The sequence below is a fragment of the Dermacentor albipictus genome, unplaced genomic scaffold (assembly GCF_038994185.2).
Source record: "Dermacentor albipictus isolate Rhodes 1998 colony unplaced genomic scaffold, USDA_Dalb.pri_finalv2 scaffold_11, whole genome shotgun sequence".
In the NCBI taxonomy this organism is placed as follows: Eukaryota; Metazoa; Arthropoda; class Arachnida; order Ixodida; family Ixodidae; genus Dermacentor; species Dermacentor albipictus.
Genome location: NW_027225565.1, coordinates 6,690,228 through 6,714,393, shown reverse-complemented (window position 1 = coordinate 6,714,393; position 24,166 = coordinate 6,690,228). Strand labels below are relative to the sequence as shown.

The 24,166-nt window shown below is 43.5% G+C and overlaps 1 protein-coding gene across 7 annotated transcripts in view; it reads right to left on the bottom strand.

Annotated features, from left to right (window-relative positions):
* LOC139051281 (uncharacterized) overlaps nucleotides 1-24,166 on the bottom strand; it is a 211,713-nt gene that overhangs the window by 68,078 nt on the left and 119,469 nt on the right. For all 7 annotated transcript variants that reach the window (XM_070528283.1, XM_070528286.1, XM_070528284.1 and 4 more), the window contains 5 exons: nucleotides 20,420-20,529; nucleotides 19,500-19,623; nucleotides 11,229-11,364; nucleotides 6,400-6,445; nucleotides 2,317-2,444 (listed from right to left, as the gene is read on the bottom strand). In XM_070528283.1, the coding sequence (XP_070384384.1) occupies nucleotides 2,317-2,444; nucleotides 6,400-6,445; nucleotides 11,229-11,364; nucleotides 19,500-19,623; nucleotides 20,420-20,529 (544 nt within the window). The remainder of the gene's footprint in view (nucleotides 1-2,316; nucleotides 2,445-6,399; nucleotides 6,446-11,228; nucleotides 11,365-19,499; nucleotides 19,624-20,419; nucleotides 20,530-24,166) is intronic.

Below are 24,166 nucleotides of genomic sequence, written 5' to 3'. Positions count from 1 at the left end.
CGCCGAGAGATGATAAGGCGGTTACGTGCGCAGTGACTTACAGCGTCATTTTTTTTTTTCAGTCGTGTTCTTCGTGTTCTTTTTTTTTTTTTATAAGAGCGCAGCTCTTAAGCACCCGTTCCTGCGTTTAGCTTAAGATATTTTCAGATATACCCCCATAGGACCTCATGTATATCTTATGGAGCGCATCGTGTCACATGTTTCAAACAGACGGACAGATTTCCCAGGGAAGTAGCTCTAGAATATTTACGCTTCAAAACAGTGCTGCTATTCGCCACGCTTCGGTGCACAAAGTTATCAGTAACCACAATATCAAACAGCTTTATCAATGTGCACTGGCGATGCTAAGTTCCGCACTTTGTGCAAAGAGACACATGCTGGGAGTGCCAACAATTATTAGAACGGCGTCCTCCTTTCCACTTTGTTTCTGACAATGGCCACCGCGTATCGCCCATAGCAGGGTTCGAGGCTATCTGACACGTGCTCCTGTGTTCCCGCTCATATCACTCACGATAGTACACACAGGCGACACTAGTGCTATGATGTAGCATGGCTGAAAATGAGCTTTGAGTGGCCACAGCGGCTGCAAGCTGCTTCTTCTAGGATTGTGATATTTTTTCGATGTCTTTAGGCACAATCAACTGATTTTAGACTCTCTCCCAATGTTTAAGTACAACATATAGCAGCATCACCAACTTGTAGCTAAATCTAGCTACCTTCAAGCTCATCCAGCTATGCAGAAGATTGTCTAGCTTGTGTAACTTGCGCATTTATTTCTGCACTATAGTCTCATATCCGATTACATAGTCACAAATTCTAGCTACTTTATTGTGAATTCTGCAACTAGAAGCTTTGGGCTTGGTACAACTGACTTTAGAGGGTCTAAGCAAGCTAACACTGACATAGTGTGTGAGCAAATTAAAGCACGGTTATTGTGGGCCAGCTTAGCCCCTATGTCACAACAGTGCAGCATGTGGCCACATTATTATCAAGGTGTAATTGGTGCCATGATAAATATATTGTAAAGTTTGTAGAAGGCTGCTTAGAAAAAGCCTTTGCCATCTATAATAATGTTAGTAGGCTGAATGATGGCAGTCGACAGTTGAGATAACAGTCGAGAAACAGTGTGACGTTCACCGTGCAAGGCTGCACAAAGTCAGGGCGTTGGGAGTTGACAGGGGTGCAACTACTGCAAGAGTGAATGAGTTCAAAGCTGCATTTGTTTATATTGAATGTATGCCCCAGATCCAAGTAAATAATTGAGAATTAGCATTAGGAATAAAGGTTAATATATAAGCAACAATAGGGAAGCTGCTAGTACTATGAGAGACTGTGTTCAACTCATCTGCTGCTATGAAGGATTCAAAAGCAGCATGACCGTCCAGAAAACCATTTTTTTAAAATTTTTTTTTGCAACGAGCCATGCAGCACGACACATTTGTTGGAATTTTAAGTAGCTGAACACACAGACCATAGATGTCACTAATAGTGGTGCTGTTTCTTGCATGCACCTTCTTTAGCATCACCATTGACAACACAAGTGGCAGTTCAGTAGCCTGCCGGGTCCAGTTTCAGTTTTGATGCGGTATATTTTTAAAATTTAAAATCCTTTCTGTGTTGTTATGTGAGTTAAACTATGTTACATGTGACAGGAAGCACAGAAAAAGTGCACTGTGTCATTTTCAATGTGCCTTACCTTTGTCCGCATTCTTAGCACTGTGGCCACACAATTATATACAACCAACTAGCTAATGCCACCACTTTATTTGACCGAAATAACCATTTCTCTGACACAGCAAAAAGAAAAAAAAAAGAAAGAAAGAAAAAGAACTTCTCATATGACGCATTTCCACGGTCATCACGAACAAGGTAGCTCATTAGTCAATTCCACAGACCATCCAAGTTCACCTTAAGTCACATTTCAAAATTACACATTATACATTACACATTACAAAATGCCAACACTGTAGCAAGCTGTGGATGATGGATAATTGGGGAGCTCTCCGATCAGAAAACTCCTATTCACCCTGGGTCTCTCAACTTCTTAGCTCAGCCCAGGCACTGACAAGCTATAGTACACAGTTCAACATTGTGTGTGAAAGAAACTGCTGCTCTAAATGTTCAGATAGCTTCTTTTATTTTGCTGTGCAAAAACAATGTACAACTGTAGGTAACTGTCTTCCCAGCTACACCGTACATGCACAAAATTAGCTACCTGTTCACAGTACACTGAACCCAAATGTGGCTGGCGGAAGCAAAGCACTTTCTGAGCTGTACACGGCATGTCTGACGTTGTGTTTTCCATCTTCCACTCACCGCATAGTTTCCCAGCAGCTCCTGGTGGTAATTGGTCGAAACGCACCACAGCAAGACATGCTGTTCAGGAACTAGCACGTCTTTCCAATGACCCCTCTCGTGCAAGTACTTGAGCAGCCACTGGCTCGCTGCAAACGAGTTGTCCCGTTGAAGAAAGAGTGCAAGGCACCCACACACATTTGCTTTCCTATACAAGGATAGTCATTTTCGTTACAAAGTTTTGCAAGACAATTAGAAAAATGCAGAGTACAGCATTCTAACTGTCTTCAAGCCAGCTCTGCAACATACTTTTACATCAAACATGACCACAAAAATTGTGTTCTGCTATGGGAATTACGAAAATTATCAAGGTGCATCATCAAAACAAGGACATAATGATGTTGCATATCAGAACGTCCCATCACCTTTACAGCAGAGAAGCCAGAGAGCACAGAACTGCCCAGAAAAATAGCTATGCCATGAATGAGACATACTTCAAGAAGCATTTTTCTGCTGTGTTTGCTGGTTTCCCTGCCTGAAGAAATGCCTCATACGTTTGAAATTTTAGCGTGTTGCTTTTCTTGTTGCCTGTTTGGAGTGACAGCAGAAAGCAAGTGGAAGTGCATGGCAGACACCAACTTTGTGAAATTAGGTGATCGACGCACACCCTCACTAATCAAAAGATAAGTGGATATGATTGTACGGACTATTGGACTGGGCATGCTCAATGGACAGATATTCAAACAAAACCTGCAAAGCGAAAAATAAATGAAAATCAAGAATTTTTGGGCACCTTTCAGGTATTCAAAGGCTCGGAAGTCGCGTTTTAACATTCAAGGATTTCAAGGAGCCAGTACAAAATGCTCCTCCTGCAACGCAATATTCATACCCAGGCAACCAAACAGAAAAAATACACCTGAGTGTGTGTCACCTTCCTATACATTGTAAAAGCCTGTGAACTATGTGCCTTTCGAACTTATGACTTGTCGAAATTGTCTGCTGATCCAGAGGGGGTGTCAAAATTAGCTGCTGCACAATAAAGCACATCTTTAGAAAAGCAATGAAACTGTTAAAATGTTACAAAGATTTATGGAGCTGAACTGCACATTTTAAGCACCAAAACCTTTCTCTTTACTTATTGTTTCTACAAACTGAAGCAATTCTGCATGTAACCTAAGGTCTCAGAACAAGTTGCTTTCAGATAGTACTAAACATTGGTACTTCGAAGTGTTAGTACATACTATACATAGAGCTTTTCCCCAAAAGCTCTCACTGCAATAAGGAGGCTCCAAGTTAATTTTGTCCACCTGGGATTCTTTCTAAGAACACAGAAGTAAATTTCAATTTTCAATATATGCAGTAGACCATGGCTTAAATGTAACAAATACCCCAATGAGCCAGTGCCCAAAACTCATTTCCTCATGGCATGTTCAACTGGTCATTTCAAGGCACTTCAGCATAAGCTCATATAAGACAGCAAATAAGCTTTATTGTGAGCATACATGGGCATAATAGCTATATAACGAAGGTCAATTAATGCTATTTTGACCCGCTGGTCCTTTTAATACAGTTTTAAAGCTGTCTTTCATGATCTTAATAGCACTACCTACTAGAGCACTCTGATACGTGTCAACAATGCAGTAATAAAACTCTGAAACAATGGTCATAGCTAGGAACTTCGTCAGTGTTGATGACTGAAAGCCAAGGGTCAATAGCAGGCTAGTGGTTGGCTTATGCAATCATATTTGTGCTGAGTTTCCCTGAACCAAAAGCAAATAAGTTTCGTTAAATTATTGCATTGGATCTACGAGACTGGAATAAAAAAAAATCACTAGATGCAGTCCTCTCAGGTAACATGCAACCTTCATGCTAAACTCAGCATGTTCCCGTATGGTGTTGTGTGGAACACGGAACACAATCTGGGCCCTAGTGACACTTCGACCACACATTTGGATATGAAATGCACATAATATAATGTGAACCAATCCTTGTTAAAACATATTTTTCAATGAAGAGGTGTGAGAAGTGCAAATGTGCATTTATTAAAGGAAAGTTGATAAGCCAAATCCAGTAGAGGTTACTTCAAAAGCATTGAGGAAAGCCAATTTAAAAATGTATCAGGGGTTTCACATAAAAGTAGAACCAAGCATTAACGAAAAGTAGTAAATCACAGCTGGGTGAAGCCAACAATATATTGTTTTCCATCATGTGATGCTCCCCAGAGTCTCTTTTATATTCCGCTTAATCAGTTATTTTACTAAGTTGAATTGTGAAAAAGCTTTTAATATTCACTTTAGGGCCAAGTGTGTTTCATTACATTGTAGAAGGGGTTCAGAAAGAATCAATCCAGTTTATTGCGTCAGCAGACCTCTCGCGTGGCGCTTTTTTCTGGCATTTAAAGAAAGCCGGCGAAATACGCAAAATAACACGCAAATGCGCTCATGCATTATCATATTGCAGCAGCCTCAACCGTGTTTTCAACAAAGTGTGAGGTGGCTTGGCTATGCCTTACAGAGATGGCGACACATCCTTTCTGCGCATCACCATGAGAGATGCTGACGCACTGTCAATCCGATGCTGGGAGAAGTGGCTGCTCACTTTGCCACCATCTGTGTACACAATTCGTTTTAGAGTGTTGCAATATGATAACGCATAATGCAGTCACATTTTTTCCACCATATTTTGTGGGCTTTATGGTGGAGAAAGGAGCACCATGCAGGAGGTACGTTGCCACAAAAGCTGGATTGGTTGTTTCTGAACCCCTTCTACAATGTAACAAAATACACTTTGCCCTAAAGTGAATATTAAATTTTTGAATAATTGATTTGTTAATTTGCCAGGTTTTAATTAGGAAGAATATAAATAATGCTCAGAGGAGTGCCACATGGTATTAAACAATATGTCGTTCGTTTCACCCAAGTATGGCTTACTATGTTGGTTTTTTTTTGTTTTAATGCCTGACTAAAGTTACGTGAGACATCCGGTAGACCTTGCCAAAGGTTTCCACTGTCCCCATTGCTGTTTACAACTATGGTAACCTAGAAGTAATGGAAAGAGAGGTACAAATGAGTGAGTTATGCTTCATTTTGTCATGTTGACGACTAAGCAAACTGGAGGCAAGCTGCTAACTAAGGCTGACACATACTGAAAATAGTGTTTCTAGAATATAATAAAAGTATTCAACAATTAAAATTAAATTACGGGGTGTTTCATGCCAAAACCACAACCTAATTATTAAGCATGGTTTAACGGGGGACTCCAGATTAATTTTGACAGCCCAGTTTTTTTTATGTACACCTATATGTAAGTGAAAGAGCACTTTTGCCTTCCACTCCCATCGTAATGCGGCCACCACCACTGGTATCGAACACATACCCTTGTGCTAAGCAGCATGACCAACATTGATGGACATTTGTGAAAATGAGGTAGATATTTTAAACGCATGATTTAGTGTGAATGAAATATGATCTAATGATAACGAGTTGTATTGAAAAAAGCATGGCTTCTTGCAGCTTTGGTATTCAAGGGCAGGCATGACAATGCGCAGGTAAGACACTGGGTGGCTTGATATGACGTCACTGCCTGCCCGTGCCTCCCCCCCCCCCTTCGTGCCTTGCGCATAAAAGACGGCACACTTCCACCCTGGTTTCCTCCCTCCCTCACACGCAAGATATTAGAGAGTTATAGCTCAGCGATCCAGCGGGCCAGAGTAGACACCAGTGCGCATGCGTGGTACAACATGCACAGTGGCGTCTACACTGGCCCGCTGGCTCGCTGAGCTATAACTCTCTACTGAGCTGCGATCGTCAGCTGACCATTGCAAGCCAGTTGCCAGCCTGTGTCGACACAGCAAAAGTCTGTTTTATACGCCGAATTTCAACAAAAATTGCTGCTAATTTCATCCGCTGCAGCCGATAGCAGCAGCACAGTCCGTTAAAAGTGAACTTTGCTGCATTAATAAAATAGGTCGAGCAAACTAAGGTTGAATTATGGTCCGTTATATCTGATAATCTGTTGTACGCAGGTCCATTGTAATGAGCGTGGACTGTATAGCAACTCTCACAGTCAGGAAAAAAAATTTCTTTAGTTGCAAAGCTTACCTACCTGCTTTTACCTCATTCTGGTCGCCACAACTGGAACAAGCAATGGACTGCAAAAATAAAGTTTCATTACTAAAGTTGGTCATAACTTCAGTAATAAATACCATTAACAAGACGTTATACTGGCAGGAGCAGTGCACGTAAACATTAAAAATTTGACAAGACTGACTTTCTTGTCGTTCAAGGAAACCAATTTATAACTTCAGTAGAAACACTTTTAGTAGCTACGATCTACAATATAGTCCATAATATTACTATTCAAGTATAAAAAGACAGCTCTTATTGCACTGTCACACCAAACATGCAATAGTGCCAGTGCTGTTTCCATCACTATACTTTCTCATCCTTCCCTTTCCGCACTGTCCTTCACATGATGCAATCGTCATGGCTTTTTTCTAAATTTGTGATGTGGAATTGCAGTAGTAGCACATCAGCCACATGTGCAGGGTGTTTTCTTTTTGTGTGTGTCAATACACCATCTGCTCCAACTATTTTGCAAAGAAGTCACACTTTTGCCCGAAAGGCAAAGCACTGATTGCGATAGCAAATTACTGTAGTAGATAGCTATACAAAGTAAGGATAGTAGTTTTATCAGCCGCATAAACTTGTAAACATTTGCTTACCAACTAAATTGAGAATGATATATGTTACGTCGGCGTGGCCGCTATGATCGCCACACCAAGCACGTTGGGCACGCCGGGACGGGGGCCAAAGAGAGATGAAGACGCAGACGGGGACTGAGGCTGAGAGTCCATTTAATGAAAGTGCGGCGCCTTAAATAGGCTCTGCGTCGCTTTGTCAGCGCCCCCTGAGGGCGAGTAAATTGAGGTTTCAAAACCGAAACCCTGATGTAACATCATTTCCCTCTTTTTTTAAATTATTCTGGGAAGCAGCAATGTCATTATACAAGAGTAATTGCCAGAAGGCATATTAAACAAAAAGCAGGGAAGAATCATTATACATCTGTGAATGGCATACATTACTCTGGCTCTCAACTCTCTCCCCCCTGAAGAACAAAAAGCAGGAAAATAAAGCACTTTTTTTTCAATGAAAATATATACATTACAACAACATATAAACACATAACAAAAGATGAACCTGGAACTCAATGGACTGCACAGAAGACAAAATATGTGAACACCTGTCCAGGTATGCTACATAGAAATGCAAGTAATGACATGAAATATGAACACCTTACATCATGGAACAAAATCTTTTATGTTGTTAGTTATGTCAGCGAAATTAGTTATGTCAATGGATGAGCAAGGTTGTTGACTATGTAAAAGCCTGGCTGGAGATAACCCTGTAGTAGCCTGTGCTGTCATCCTGTAAGTACCTAAGTAATCAGTAATGGCTTTCATCAATGGGCATTGCTCAAGTTGTGCTAGCTGAATTTGCTCCTTGAGCATCCTGTTAAACAGCTCCACTTGTCCATTAGCTTGTGGATAATAGTTGGATGAATACAGATGTTTAATTCCTCGTACTGCAAGGAAGGACTCAAACTGCTGAGATTTAAACTGTGGACCATTGTCCGTTACGATCGATTGGGGGAAACCCTCTAGGCTGAAAGTGGCAGACAGAAAAGTTATAACAGCATCAGAAGTCACCTCGCGAGCGAAACGGACTTCAGGCCACTTGGAATAATAATCAACTAATGTTATGGCAAATCTGCAGTCAAGTAGAGCATGAGTCAAAGGACCAACTATGTTCATACCTAACTTTTCCCGTGCAGCCTCAGGAAAAGGAATTGGTTGTAACGGAGCAAATACCGGTTTAGCCGACTTGTCCGTGGCCTGACAAATGTAACAATTTCAGACTGCATTTTCCACCTGTTTGTCTAAACGAGGCCACCAGTACCTTTCTCTAAGTTGCTGTTTAGTCCTGGATGATCTCCATGAGCAAGCTGTACGAGTTTGTTTCTTAAGGACGCTAGGATAGTAAACAATTCATCGCTAAAAACCAGACCTTCAACATAAGGGAGTTTATGCTTAACTGCAAAATAAGGTAATAATTCAGAAGGCAAAGCCCTCTTTATGGGCCATCCATCAGCAGTGAATTTGATGACCTGATGCAAAAGAGTGTCCTGTAAGGTAGCTGCTTGTAAATCAGCTTTACTAATGCATGGAGTGACTAGGGAGACAATTTCCTCCTCCAGCTGCTGAGCTGCAGGAAGCGGAAGAGCTAACTTGGACAAAGCATGTGCTACTACATTGTCTGAGCCCTTGCAATATTGCACAGTGAAGTTGTAATATAAGAGTCGAGCGCGCCATCTTTAAGTGCGTAGTGGGCGTCGCCCTGATGAACCAGCTAACAGTCATGTAGTTAATGCTTGGTGGTCAGTGCACAGAGTGAAGTTCCGACCCCACAGGTACACATGCCACCTCTCACAAGAAAATAAACACACAAGCGCCTCGCGTTCGCCAGCAGAATACCTGCGCTCGGCAGGGGACAATGTTCTTGAAGCAAAAGTGACAATGACCAACTGATCTCCTTTTTTTTGTTGAAACACTGCTCCAAGTCCGACATTTGATGCATCAGTAGTAATTATGATAGGAAGACTTTCATAAAATATGTGAATTACTGAATTATTTGCAAGAAGTTCCTTTATCCTAGTGAAACTAGCATGGGCCTCTTCAGACCATTCGAAGGTCTGGCCTTGCCGGAGCATATGGCGCAGTGGTTTAAGAACATTGGCATAATGTGGTAAAAACTTTGCATAATAACCTGCTAAGCCAAGAAAAGACTGCAATGTCTTACTATCAGTGGAAGGAGGAGCATAGCGAATGGCATGTACCTTTGATTCAAAAGGTTATAACCCTTGAGCATTAATACAATGGCCCACAATATGCGCTTCGTTCGTAAAGACAGTTTTCAAGTTTGCATCATGCTCTGCACGGTCTTTACTTCAAACCAAAATATCATCTAGATAACAGAGTACTACTGGACAACCCTTCAACACCTGAGACATCATTTTCTGGAAAGTCTTGGCAGTGGTGTCGATGTGATACCTGCAACATATGTCGCCATGTGTGCCAAGGAATAGCCGGTACGCCGGGAAAGGACAAGGGTGGGGGGAGAATTGCCACATTCATGTTGCAGAAGTAGCAGGCAGGAACCAGGGGTGCAGACAGCCGCAAAGAAGACCCCGCAGTAGCGTCGAGGGGTCAAGCAGATGACGTCACAGTCGCAGAAAGTGCAGAAATGCTGCTTGCAAGGAGGGCAGCAGCAGTAGCAGATGTGGTGACGAAGCAAGCTGGGAGTCGCAACTCTCATGTAGGTGCGATGCACGTGGATTATCCTCGTCACCAAAATGTTATGTCGGAATGGCCGCCATGATTGCCATGCCGGGCACGTTGGGCATGCTGGGACGGCGGCCTGAAGAGAGATTGATGGGGACTCTCAGCCTCAGTCCCCGTCTGCCTCTCCCCGTCTGCCTCTCCATCTCTCTTCAGGCCACCCTTCCGCCGTGCCCAACGTGCCCGGCGTGGCAATCATGACGGCCACGCTGACATAGCAATATAATGTGTAAGCGCGACTAAACGAAGATGTAGAAAGAAAAAGACAAACAGAGACAGCGCTGTCTCTGTGTGTCTGTTTCTTTCTATGCCGTCGTTCAGTCATGCTTACACATTCTATTATGAATTCAAACCAAGTAGCCCACCAACGTGTTTTAACTAAACAAGCACGGTGTCACGTGTGCACAAGTAAACATGAACACGTCTCATTCTATGAGTGCGGGAACTCACTGTCAAAATGCTGGAGTGAAGAATCGTGGCAGCAGCAGCAATCGAATTGACGTTTGTGCATCTCTCGCTTCAACACGAAAAGAATGTCGAAAGCACAGCACATACGACGCTTCTGGCACTATATGCACCCTGCAAGCATCGCAGATCGCTCTACACATACGGCACCTGCATGGCCCCGCCGTAAGCACCAGCCACCAGAGAAGAACGTCTCCCCCTCCCTCGCCTCACCCCCGTGCCTCGCACACGACAGGAGAGAGCATGCTTCCAGCCCACCTTCCTTGCCCGCACACGCGATTGAGCCACATTCACCGGCTCACCCTCGCAAGCTTTCACTCGCACATACAGCATACAACGCGTGGCGACGATCTTATCAGCCTTGGACTTTATAGGGAACCTCACAGTGAAGGCGACGGTAGAAAGGTGCCTGGAGTGTCCTTATAATTATCGCAATAAAAACATCCTATCACTTCTTCACTCAATGGTTATAACATTCCCTTCCCTGAACATCCTGTCATTATGTCTACGCCTGACATTTATTCACAGCATTATGCTTATGCGTGATCATACATGAGATAAAAACTTCACAATAAAAACTCACTTCCAAGTGCATGTGCAGGCCACCATCAAAAGTTGTTTTAAAGAAACAAAAAGGTGCTTGACACTGATGTTTCAGTACACACGGAAGCTTTCTTCAAGAGCTCCCCGCCCCCATATTGCTCAACGTTCAACACACACTTCCAACACAAGTTTATATGTTGTCCAATTCTCTCCTCTTGTGTCCTGTCTGCACGCCTCACCTTTTTTGCATAATTTACATGTTGTGCTGATGAGTTCCCAAAAAAAGAACAATGGAGGAAGAAATGAAGTTGTAAAGACACTGAAGAAATTATTGTCATGATTTAAAAAATGTCATTTCCAAGGGTTGCTAAGCCATCATCAGGAGAGAAAATGGTAATGGCAGAAAAATAAATGTCATTCAGCAAAATTCACTTCGCCACACTTGCACCGCGTCAGAACTGAGTCAAGATTTCCCCTTAATCATGACACATTTCTCAAATGGGTTCACACAGAACTGATTTTACCCTACCGGTATCATTTGGCAGAGCAGTGAAAGCACCAGAAGACTCTGGCAGCCGGCATAGCCATTGATGAGCACATAATTGGCCACTGCAGTGGCAAAACACAGCGGTGGTGGCTCCACTTCCTCAAGCTCAGGCCCAGCACTGGAGCAATTGAAGCAAACATGCAAGGAAGAAGTAGCAAAACAGGTTAAATGTGATCATTAAAGTTCTGTGTGATATGTTTTATTCAATGGATATGACACTGATGCCACAGGCTACCATTAGTACAGTGAAACCTCATTAAACCGTAGTTGGCCGGAGCTCGGAAAACGTACGCACTAAACGGTAGTAATGCTTAACCAAAATAGCATGAGGTCGCCCACTTACCTGTCAAAAACGGAACTCGGAGAGAGTGCGAGGAAAGGAGAAAAAACATGCAGTATTTATTTACTTTACGCGACAAACGTGTTATTTTCGTTTGATGCCGCGACGGCCTAGGAACAACGACAGCGGCCTCAAACTTGCTGAAGCTGTGAGCCAGTTTTTGAGCCAGCGCCCTCTTCTTGGCAAACACTTGCATGGCAGATTCCTCGTTGGCGTTGCATATTCTCCATGCACAGGCATGGTAGCGTTACAGAAGCCGCGGGGCACCTCTTCATTGCAGGGTGCTGTTCTCGTAGCGACGATTGCATTCATGAGGCTAATGTAACGCGCAGCTTCTGCCACTGCCGGGCCTGAATCGTCCGTGCTGCTGCTTTCCGTGTCGTCCTTATCACTGTCGCTAGGTGACACTTCTACAATAACAGAGGCAACGATGGCGAAAAGTCAGACCTCATAGCCGACATCTCTTCGCGGTCACAGCAGCGCTGCCGAGCAACTTCACATTCCAAATGCCACACACCGTAGTCAACAGTAGACCCATGTCGCATGCCAGCGCCGATTTTTCGCGTCACGTTCGATAGCACAAACAATGTCTAATTTTTCTTCTATGCTAAGCACCCGGCGTCTTTTTTATCCAAGTTTCGGCATGACGCGAGCTCCCACTTGCACAACGCCACAACGCTTTCTGGCAGAGCCCCGAAATGATGTTGATGTGGCTTCACGCACAAACGCAGAGGGCACTTGCAGGCCATTGTGCTGATCTCTGAAGCTTATTGTTCTGTCGGGCCACCCGATGGAGACAACGCACAGCCGTGTTTGCGCGACTAAAAGTGGAAACGCTATGTGTTAACCGATAGGTATGCAATAAGTTCATTCAGTTTATGCGGATACAAAACACATTATGTTCAATGGCCGCTGAGTCGGGGATTTGACTTTACTACTTTTAAAATGAAAATACCGTTTAAGCAGGTACGGTTTAACAAGGTTTTACTGTAGATATATCTACAGTATTAGCCAACACAGAAAACATAGTGTATATAAGATCTTTCAAGGGAACAGAGCGCATAACTGGACAAGAGCACTTGTCCCATCTTTCTCACTTTTTCGTTCAAAGATGCTGCCTAACCAACTAGCCTAAGATTCAGACCTTAGTGTAAAATATTTCTGATATTTGTGTTTATGCATGTGCACGTAAGACAACCTTCAAACTTTACTGTCAAACTACATACCTTTTAGTTGTACGATTTGGCACAGATGATCAGAGTGCCAAAGGGAACACGCAAGTTTTACTAAGACCTGTTAACCTTAAGCAATTACCTAAGTTGCCCTGTAGGAGGTAATTGTCACAAGGTATAGCACTCCATTGAGCCACTCAGCACAGTGCAGCTGCCAAAAGCTAAACAATGACCTTCTCACCAAAGGCAGGGTACACATGACCAAATCTGTCCTTCCATCCTCCTCCATTGTGGATTTTCCCTAATTGACACCTGATTAGACTGGTTTCACAACTGCCAATTTTCCAGAAATGCTGAGCATCCCTCTCTATTTCTCTGCCCTCTGACCTTGTTGAGTGCTCAATGCACTGAGCTTTTAGTGGTACGGTCACAGAGTTGCCGGTGTCCGCTACCCAAGCTGACTGGTAGTGCACCGCATCAACGATGTTGGTACCTCGTGAGCTCCATTTTCAATTTCTATGACGTCACCTCTGACCTGTTTCATCCAATTGGCATGCACTTTAAACATGCTGCTTTAAAAGGGTTCAATGTATATTTGCTGGGATCTCAAGGAATTCAAGCCTATTACCGTAATTACTGGGTTGGCAGTTATCCATTAAGAATAAGGATAAGTTATCTTGTCAGTAGTCTTTTAAGGCTGCAGGTTGAATTGTACAGGTTATGAACACTTCAGTAGTTGTTTTTGATGCAATAAAGCACATGCAGCTTATTGCTTAGCCTCTTAACTGATTACATTGCTTCACTGTGTACATGGCCATTTTATCACCAACAGAGTTAAATACTCAAGCTGTAAAATGTAAAAGGCATATACATGGGATGTAATCCCCCACGGTTTGAACCAAATGTGCAATTTCTGAGCACTCAGCAACTTACTAGTTCCTCTTACCTGCCACATCATATAAAAATGTTGCTGAGATAATTCCTGTATGTGCAGGGCTCTTGCAAGAAACATATGAAAGGTAGACATCATCAGCTAAGGCAGTTGGCAGGGCCTGTCAGGTCCCTTTACACAAATGTTAACATTTCGAATCCGATGCAAAGCTATAGAAACGTCTTATGCATAAACTGAACTGCTGGATCATTCGAGATATAAAATTACACTAGGTGGTGCGCCGCTGTATGGCACTCTTTCCCTCAGCACTTCCACTTCACTTTTACTACTCCAATTGACTGCAACAATTACATGTACACAGGGACTTGCATCAAAAGGCATACCAATGTAAGTTTATCCAGTCAACTTCTCGTACAAATAATCAATGGCAGATCTTAGTCCTAACATGAGTGCAATACCTCACTGGGACACAGCTGTCCAACTAAAAGATGATGACTAACCAACAAGCCCACACAACTACCTTCATCGACATAAGTGGGACACTTTTACAGTCAACCTAAGTTGGCCTACAGCCATGACATTCAGCTTCATGTAAAGTTCCTTGGCTGAAATATGGCCAGCGCTTGGTGTTTAAGTGCCATGTGCATCAGAAACACACATAGTGGCTGTTGCACTGGATGTGTGGTGCACTCTGCATACAACATAAGGCTCGAGGTGCTGCTCCCATGCCGGCTCAGCACGTCATGTATCCATAGCCAGTATAAGTTAGTAGGTTATAGTCCAAACAAGTGGTGGGAACTGGGCAAGATGAGATGGACTGGTGGGTAGTGAGACTACCACAGTTCACCGTTCAGAGAGCCCTATGTACAAGTGAAAAACCTATTGAGTACAAAGTACAGGCATATCCAATGTTGTAGCTATGCACACAGGTTGGTTTAATAACTTTAATAATCTGTCAACTTCACCCCAGTATCCCAACGCTAGCAGCAGTTTAAACAACCTACAAAGGGAAACACTAAATCAGTTTAGACTGATTCTTAGACTGATTTAGACTGACCTGTTTTACCACGCTGGCAGCCAGCGTGCGAGTGTAAACAAATTCAACCCCACTCCGCAATGCCAGCACGCCTAGGGACAAATGCATACAACACGAGCAAAGAAAGTTCTCCTCCACAGTGCCTAGACAAAGTCAGATATTCAAGGGGCAAAAGTCCCCCCCCCCCATTTTCTCTCTCGCACCCACTCTTACTCGCGCCTGCGCTCAAACATCAGGCGCTTCAGAAAATGCCATGCCTCACTGTACTTGCTAGCAATTGTAAAGCTGTGTCCCGGCCCGCACCCTTTGACAGTGATTTTGCCGCTGAAACTTTTCATGTAGAAGGACGCTTGAAATAACTTTTGCCTCAGCCAACATGTACTTGGGGCCTGTGTGGCTAGTAATCTAGCAAAAAACTATGATTAAAATAGCTGAACACTTTGTTAAATTGAAACTGTCACGAAGTTACACTGTTAAATCACAAAAAAGAAATACAGTTTTCAATGCAACTAAGATTGGGAAATGAAAATAGTTTGTTATACCGCGAATATTGTTAACTTGAGGTTCCTTATATTGAGGTTTGACTTCATTATAACGAAGTCGTCAATATAACAAAGTATTTAACTTTCTATAGCTTCTTGTCCATGGAATGCCATGTATTTAGAACCTCAATATAACCAAGTGCGTTGATACATAATTTGAACATAATGAAATTTTACTGCTGCCATGAAGGAATATAGAGACAATAAATGGAAACTTCGACTGATGCAGATGATGAAGTGGTTCAATTAGAAGCGGTTGCTTGCACCGGCCTCTCTCAAACCACATGCTGTGTGACCAAAAGCAACCGCCAAAGCAGAGCAGCATCATGTTCCATATAAAATCAGTGCAATAAGATCCTATTGCGCCCTGTGAACTGTATGCTTTTGGTGCAAGTGAATGCGTGTGAGGGTGAGCCGTGAATGATGATGGCTTGATGAGTGCTGTCTTCTCACACGAGTAAGAGTAAGGGGGGGGAGGGGTACAAGGACGTGGTAATGCGATCAAGCACGCGCGAGAGCGGGTGGAGAAGTGGGGCAGGTTGGCGTGGTCTCCTTTTTTAGTGCGGCCGTGGCTATGCATGGCTGTCAGCGTGGCCTGTTAGAGGTTATCTGCTCCGTCTATGAAGAGTGGACATTCCGAGATGGCATGGCATCTTGTGTGCTGTCTTCCTGCACATCTAGCACTAGAGGTTGCATTTTCTCGAGTTTCGGAGACGTACTGAAACAAGAGGCAGATGAACCATTGGCTCCCCATTGCTGGCACTTTTCATGATAGTGTGAGAGACGGTGCGAAGAGGAAGCCACAGTTTATTCAGGCTGGTCAGTCATGGTGCTGCGGGAGCACTGGAGCAGCCGATACCGTGGTCGCTCAGGTCGAGCGCACTAGCGTGGTCTATCTCACACTACTGCACGTGAGCCCACTTTTTCTTCACCGGCTCTGGAGGCAATGGTCGTGCCGCTACAGGGCTCCACTTCTGGTGCGAAGCGCAATTGAAATATGTGCAAAAGCTACATGTATAGAGACTACAAGCGTATAAACATGAGTGGCAATTCGTAGCATCCATTAAGAAGTCCAGGTAAAGTCCGTGTTGCGGCAAAGGGCACAAATAGCTCTCTGGTGGTCATGGCTGAGAGTGTCTGGACACAGGACGCATTGTCTTGTGCATTGAGGATGTTGTCTTGCGGTGTAAGCGTCTGTGCGCTCAGTGCAGTGAAACTCGGCAAGCATAGTTGAAGCATATTGAGCAGTTCTTGGCACATGCCAAGAGTTCAGGCTATTGAGGGGAACAACACAGAAGATTGCATCGTCAAATGACGTGCAACAATGGCAGTGGCAGAGAACTGCGAGTGGTGCTGTGCCTTGTTGCCCTCACCGATTCATGCTGCGTCACCATTTCAGGTGTGAGTATGCTTGTGCAGGGCGGCATATTGTGACGACCAGCAAGACCTTGGTCTCAAAATGGCATGGTCAGTCCAGTCCCTGCTCGTTTGGCGCGTAATGTGTGAGGGCTTTTGTCAAAGGCTTACAGAAAGCAGATGCTGTTGTTGGTAGTGTCAGGTTCATGCAATCTGAAAGAGGCGAACCAGGTAGCACTGGCAACGTAGGTTGTGAACGAGGCGGAGCAACAGTGATGTTGTAGTGCAAAATCACGACCAGCCGCAGGTTCTCGTAGATGCCCAAGCCTGGTAGAAGTCGCAGCTCCGAAAGAAGACTGTCTGGCAGCTCGCGACTTGCGTGGAGATAGCATAAGTGTTGGTCACTTATGTTGTTGACGTAGAACTGATACTCGAGCTGGAGAAACCAGATGGCAGAGCTGCTCCTGCAAAACTTCGGTATGCCATGCATCTGCGGAAGGTGCGAGCACAGAACATCGGAAAGCTCGCCTGCTGCTGCTTGCGGCAAAATCTCAAATGACGACAGTAACAGGGTTGCGGTGGTCGCTGAAGGCATCCTCAAGATTGTGCTTGTGGCGTTGCCGTGCCTGCGAGAGTGAAATTTGCACCTAGTGGAGCCGGTGAGAAAGTTTCTGAATTGGTGATGAGTGAGGCACTCCCGAACTGAGAGTGGATAGCTTGCAGGAACAACCAAGGAAGGAGAGCAGCGAGCCGCAGTGTAGCCGAAAGTGCTTGCATTTGGCCCAGTCAATTCCTTGGAAAGAGTTGTCATGCAGCTGCCTTTGAGCTGGGGAGGAGGCTCAGGGACAGATAGAGGTTTGATGCTGGGGCTGGCACGTGCTGCTGATTGGCACAGGTGGACGCAGGCGATGTGGGATGACAAGACAAAGAATGACACAACAGCTCAAATGGCGAGAGCTGTTGTGACTGAGCACTCAAGGTAGCGTAGTGACCAAGAAGCGCTGCCTGCAAGTCCTCATAGAAGTCGGGGGCCGGGCGGTGGCAGCCGGAGCCTGGAATTTTGTTGATACGGCAGTGGCTGTCCAGCTGGACAAACCAGATGTCCGGCATGTCAATGTAGAATTCCTGGACACCCTACAACCACGGCACATCTGCTGGACCGCGTGAGGTCACGTCACTCTCGCCTCGGTGGAGTCAGTGTGTTGACACTGGCATGGCTGGGCTCAATGTCACCAATTTGTGGGAGGCAGTGCGAAGAGGAAGTCACCATAGCAATTGTTTATTTAGGCCAGCCAGCCGCGATGCCGCCGAATCTCTGGAGTGGCCGATACTGCGGTCGCTCAGGTCGAGTGCACTAGTGTGTTCTATTCTCGCACTACATGCATGTGAGCCCTCTTCTTCTTTCACCAGTTCTGGAGGCAATAATCATGCCGCTGCAATAGTGTTCTCCCACTATTAGCTGTGGGGGAAGAGTGGTGCGAAAGTGTGGCTCGCTTTGTTTAATTTATACCACCAATGTGACGATATCGTAGACACAGCATGAAATCGTATCTCTCATTGCCGACTCTCAAATTCAACAAAATTCAATTTTTTTCTCATTCAAATTTACTTTCTTTGATTGCCTGATAATTCGGAAAATTTTGCAGTCCCTTCCGGTAAGAAAAATGAATCGGTGACTGTACTTATTTGCATAAAAGGTAGAATTTCAATACAATGAAATTTGAATACAACAAAACAGATTACATAGTTTACCAACATTATATCGAGGTTTAACTGTATATTCAATTTATTTAGGCTAATGTCTATAGACACATGGCTACCATGTGTCAGCCCCATGTTCACTGCAAGCAGCTAACTCATAAAGTCACTGAAGCTTTCTACATCTATCGGCCAAGCATCCAGTGTTGTGAATGATAATGAATTTGAAGATATTGACGGAAGATACAGAGGTTAATGGGCCTAGCCTTTCTAATGTACAGATATATCTCTGGAATTTTTGTTCACTTTATATTTTCTTATCAGTATAGTATTCATGTTTGCACCTGTCCAATAAAATGCTGATTTGAGGGTCAGCACATGTGTAGTATTTCTTGCCTTTTGGCTCCCTCTCTGTCGCAATTGCCCTTCCATGACAAATGCTTACTAACTCACCCCTTTACTATCCTAATGCAGTTTCTGCAACTTGTAGTGCTTAGTCTTTTGCTGACATTGTCCCTGTCAACTGTCATTATTGCCTTACTCTCTGAATAAGAACAATAAGGAGATCTGAGGGGCTAAATTATTTGTTAGCCATAACCACACTAAGATGCAGACAATGAAGCCAGAAAAGTCACACAAGAAATTACGTTTGTTTGAAATGTACAAATCATTAGAAAGGAGAGGTGAAAATGATGGTGGGAGCCAAACCCATATCTTCCCCATTACGTGTGCGGTGCTTCACCAATTAAGCTACCGTGGTGGCCATCCCACCGTCCACTTTCTTCGATATTTATGTGTGTGTAGAATGTTAGCTTTGGGAGTGTCAGCCAGTGCTACTCACGGCCAAGGCGAGGTATGTGGAACATCCTTCCTTCAACCAGAGACGTCACAAAGTATGTGATCTTAGGAGCAGGCAAGTGGCCAATAAACCTTTGTGTGCTACCTCATGGCATTGAGATTAACAAATTCAAGGCCCAGCTATGCAATGAGGGAGAAGAGTTAGGTGATCTGAGGGGCTCCATTTCTTATTAGCCACAACCACACTAAGAAAACAGACAATGAAACCAGAGAAGCCATAGAGAAAATTTTGGTGAAAAGTAGAAGTAATAGGGTAGAGAGATGTGAAAGTTGACAAAAAGACTTGCCACAGGTGGGAGCTAAACTGCAATTAGTTTCCTATGTACGTAATCAATGTCCACAAGCTGTTGCCAGCTGACCTGTCATCTTGACTGCACAACAGCTGCTCCCACTGGAGGACACACAGCATAAGCACGGCCAGCTGAACATCGGAATGCGTCCTGTGGCTCTGGAGCAGCAAATGCAGACACTCTGCAAATGAATCTGTACAAAAGAGAGTAAGGAGCATGACTTAGTAGAACAAGCTTCGACTGCACAGTAGCTAGAATCTTGTTGGGTCTTGGGGATAAGTGGTACAAATAACAATTTTCCTTTAAAACATGCATTTGCAGGTCTTTAAGTTTTCAGATAGTTGAACAGTCATGGCTTTGCTAGCAAAATTTTATTCATATCAGCACATGAGGGAACCAGCAATCTGCATTCAGTAACAAGCTGCTGTCACCTTATGCAGATAGCGTTTTTTTTTTTTTTTTAAGAGAAAGAAGATCTGATTCATCTGTGTAGGAGTGACGGTTCACTAGACAGGTAGCAATAACTTATTTGTGAATTGAACAGTGAGCCATATATGATCTTTCTTTTATTTTCACTGTAAACACATTAAAAAATATAAATTACATGCCAAAACCACTATACGATTATGAGGCACGCCGTAGTGGGGGACTCCGGATTAATTTTGACCACCTGGGATTCTTTAACATGTACCTAAATCTAAAGTACATGGGTGTTTATGCATTTCGCCCCCCTGCGAAATGCGGCTGCCGTTACCAGGATTTGATCCCATGACCTTGTGTTTAGCAGCGCAACACCAAAGCCACTAAGCAACTACAGCTGGTAGAAAACACATTGAAACATCCGTAATGAGCGTGCATACTTTATTTAGCTACTCTCAGTGCCTCTTCCAAAATCTTGCATTTTCTCCCATAGAACTTCAGATGAGAGGTGACCCTACCCTTAAAATAAAGAACATATCATCATCATCCCACACGAACTAGGGTCTCACCAGGCAAACTTTGGCACCCCATCTGGATGGTGGCCAGCAAATCAGCGTCTCGGAAATCCCCGGCAGCAAACCACAGAAACCAGGCAAAGGCTACACCAGTGAGCTGAATTCTGCATCAGATACAGCGCTGCTTTATCTATCTAGTTCTGACAGATGCTGCAATCAACAGACAGCAGCCTGAAGTGACCATTATGATGGCCATGGCTGAAAATAGGTCGTCCCTAAAACCCAACATTCATGACCTGTCTCCGGCTCCCGTAATCGCTTCCGCTGCATGCAGCTAGCAAGAGTGTGGCCTTCGAAATTTGTATTTGTCACCCAGAGGGAGCCGTTGCTGGGGTGCACATTTGGACACCACCTATTTGCTGTGCCATGAATAAGACCACAAGTTTATTCAATCCTGATAGGTGAAAGCATTGTGGCTGCATTCCAATTGTTATTGCTACGAAAAATAAATCCTACGGAGCCAGACATGAGAGGCTGTAGCTGAAAGAAAAGGTGAGCTTATTCCATTGAAACATGAGGCATCAGTGCAATGACTAAGTGACAGCAACTTAGTGTAACAATATATGGCCTTCATGACCACTGAATTGACTGTGGTCTCAGATGCCACGATTCTGCGACCTATGTACTTGTCATGTAAGGTGGCACCAGAAAGCAGACTTACCGCAGTTGCAGAGGGGCTAATGTCAGCTACTGAGGCATACAATGCTGTTTTTTAGCAAAGGTAAGAGAACAATAGCAGTAAAAGAATAAGTGGCCTTAAATCTGTGAATTTGTGCTCACAATGAATGCCACTCATGCCTGCAAGCAGCAGGACCAAAGCCTGCCTGTCTACTCATGACAGCCACAGCAGCTGTTCCTGTTACTTTAGAATAAAAATGGGAAAAGCGCAACACAGGACAAGCGAGTAAAGAGCACAGGACAGAGCGCTCTGTCCTGTGCTCTGTCCTGCGCACAGGACAGACAAATGTGACGTAATATTACAGTTCCTTCCAGCTTAAATGCAATCTGCCAGATGAAATGACCAATTTGTGCACTCCCATCAGGGTTGAACTAATCGAAGCTGACCGTGTAATGGAAAGTGCATTTACAATTCAGCCACAATGGACAGAGAAATGGCATAACTATGTGCTTGTTATTTGCACAGTAGCTGAAGTCCACTTTGTTGATGTCATCAGCGTCACCTAATATTGCAGTTCAACAAGAGTAAGAGAAAGCTGCAATGTTTTGGCCCTTAGTTTCTGACAGGCAGGAACCAGAGGAAGAAAGAACGGTTTTTCTGTGTCACCATGCTGAGTGCCTATGCATGTATTTTTTATCAGTTCTTGTATTTTTCATTTTGTTTGCTTTTTTTTTACCCATCACACTAGCTTAGTGGTTATGGTATTCTGCTGCTCAACATAAGGTTGCGAGATTGATTTCTAGCCACAGAAATCACACTCTGATGAGGGCAGAATGCAAGAATGCTCATATGTACCATGCTTTCAGTGTATCTTTAACAAATGTGGTTGAAATTAGACTAGTGCCCCCCCCCCCCACAGTGGCTCATATTTCGTAGCTCCATTCGAACATTAAACCCCAACAGTTATTTTTTTACTATTCTGGCTGGCTTTAACACTTTCTATTTCCTTTTTTTTTCATGCTCTACAAAGGTCACTAACGTGACTTTCGACTTTGGATGTACATTGTACACTCGATCATACAGGTTGCTACCACACCATTTTGGCAAGTTTTAGTGCATATTTATTTAAAATATATAGAGGGATGAGCGATGGTAAACAATTGCGTCAATGCTCCTGTGAACTGTTTGTGTGCTGAAAGTATCAAAAAACAGATGCTGCATTACACATCGCAGTCGACCACTCAGAAACAAAACTTCAGTCCAGTATCTAGCACATACAGTATAAAGGTTGCATGTTCATGGCTTCACCCTTTAGCAACAAACAGTTGTTAGTGAGTAATTGCATTTGTGCATATGTTTTTAAACTAAATTCCATATTTAATGATCTTCACGCTTTTCAGACAGTACCAAATCTTGTGTTAATATGAATCTATATAGTAGCACTGCCAATAAGAATCCACTGGGAGGCAAATTGCAAACCCTGGTACAAGCTATGGCAAGGAGGGATGAGCACAGGCATGTGCTAAAGTTGTGTTAAGATGGCACCTTTACATTCATAAATGACACATCCATAACACAGGCTTCTTGTTTGTACTTTCAGAACCTGAACGCCCCCCAGAAAGTGGGTTACAATAAACAATTTAATTGAATTGTGGGGTTAAACATCCCGAAAATGCATAGTGGGTTATGAGTGAAGCTGTAGTGGGAGTGCTCTGGAATAATTTTGACCATGCGGGGTTCTTTAACGTGCAACCCATACAAGGTACACAAACGCTTTTGCATTCATCCTCCACAGGATCAAATTCTCAACCTTGCGCTCAACACAACAAACACTATAGGCACGGAGCTACTGCAGCAAGTTACATTAAATAAAAATACAGACACAAAACAAACATCCTGTAAGTAGTTCCCAAATGCAAGCTATCTTCAGCTGCAGATAGGTGCACCAAATACGGCAGCAATAAAAGTACAGCGACAGTTTTCTTTTTCAAATGTACAAGAGAACTATAAATGAAGCCAAGGACAGTAGAGAAGAAAATTGTTCTTCTCTTATTTTTCTGAAATATAGCGTCCTCACGCACACTTTGTTTTGCTTTTTCTGGGTGACCAGTTTCCCCTGAAGTATCATTATTATTGCTATGTGCAAGACATGCATACTGTATCTGAAATTCTTTGAGTGTTGACAATCCAAACCAAGAAAGTACTATCTAATCAGCGATAGCTGCATACAGTAAACAACACGGGAAGAGAAAAACAGGATGGGTGGTGTTGTTTACAGCATGCTGCTATCATGGATAAGTTCCAACTCGCCAGGTTCAGGTTCTTGTATAACCAGATTGTGTGCGTAACGTGAACACGCTCAGGTGTATATGAGCACCAGTGATTACTCTGGAATGCATAATGATGCATTCATAAATATGGTGGACGAACTGGGTCCATGGATTTATAGTTAGCAACCTATAACAGTTCCCACTGCTGTCGTTGCATTTGAGCTTTACTTGTCTTTTTGGGCACAAGTTCACACAATAAAAAGTTAAACTGTCAACTCACATTTTTGGCAGGGTGTAATTGTTTACACCCTGCCAAAAACTTTGTCAAAAACTTTGTCAAAACAACTTTATGATACTTAACAATAAGGGTTGAGTTTCGATCGGCACGTTGTTATCCAATGAAAGAAAACGAAAATGCCATAGCTGAAAATGCAATGAACTAATACGTGCTCCCACAGCCAGGTTAGACATGCAGATACATAAAGAACCAAGAAAGTGAAAAGAGGGGGAGCCATTACCACAGCTCAAATACCAGGAGGGCATTGCATGCCTTATGCAGTAGAGGCTGCTGGTCTTTCTTGCACTGGTAGAAGCTTTTTTCTTCCCCTTTAATTAATTTTCTTCATTAGGAAGTTGGAAGATTATCATAAATCTAACCCTAATTTAAACATAATTAGACATTTAAGTAAGATAAACTGTTGATTTCCCTTATACCTTCCTTGGCTTCATCATTTGTTGGCTTGATATGGCTGTTACATGACTAGACATTGAGCCCCTCGATTTTTTACTTTCGCTCAAAGAAGGCAATCCACTTAATGCTTGTTATCCGTAAAGTGCAATACATGGAATAAT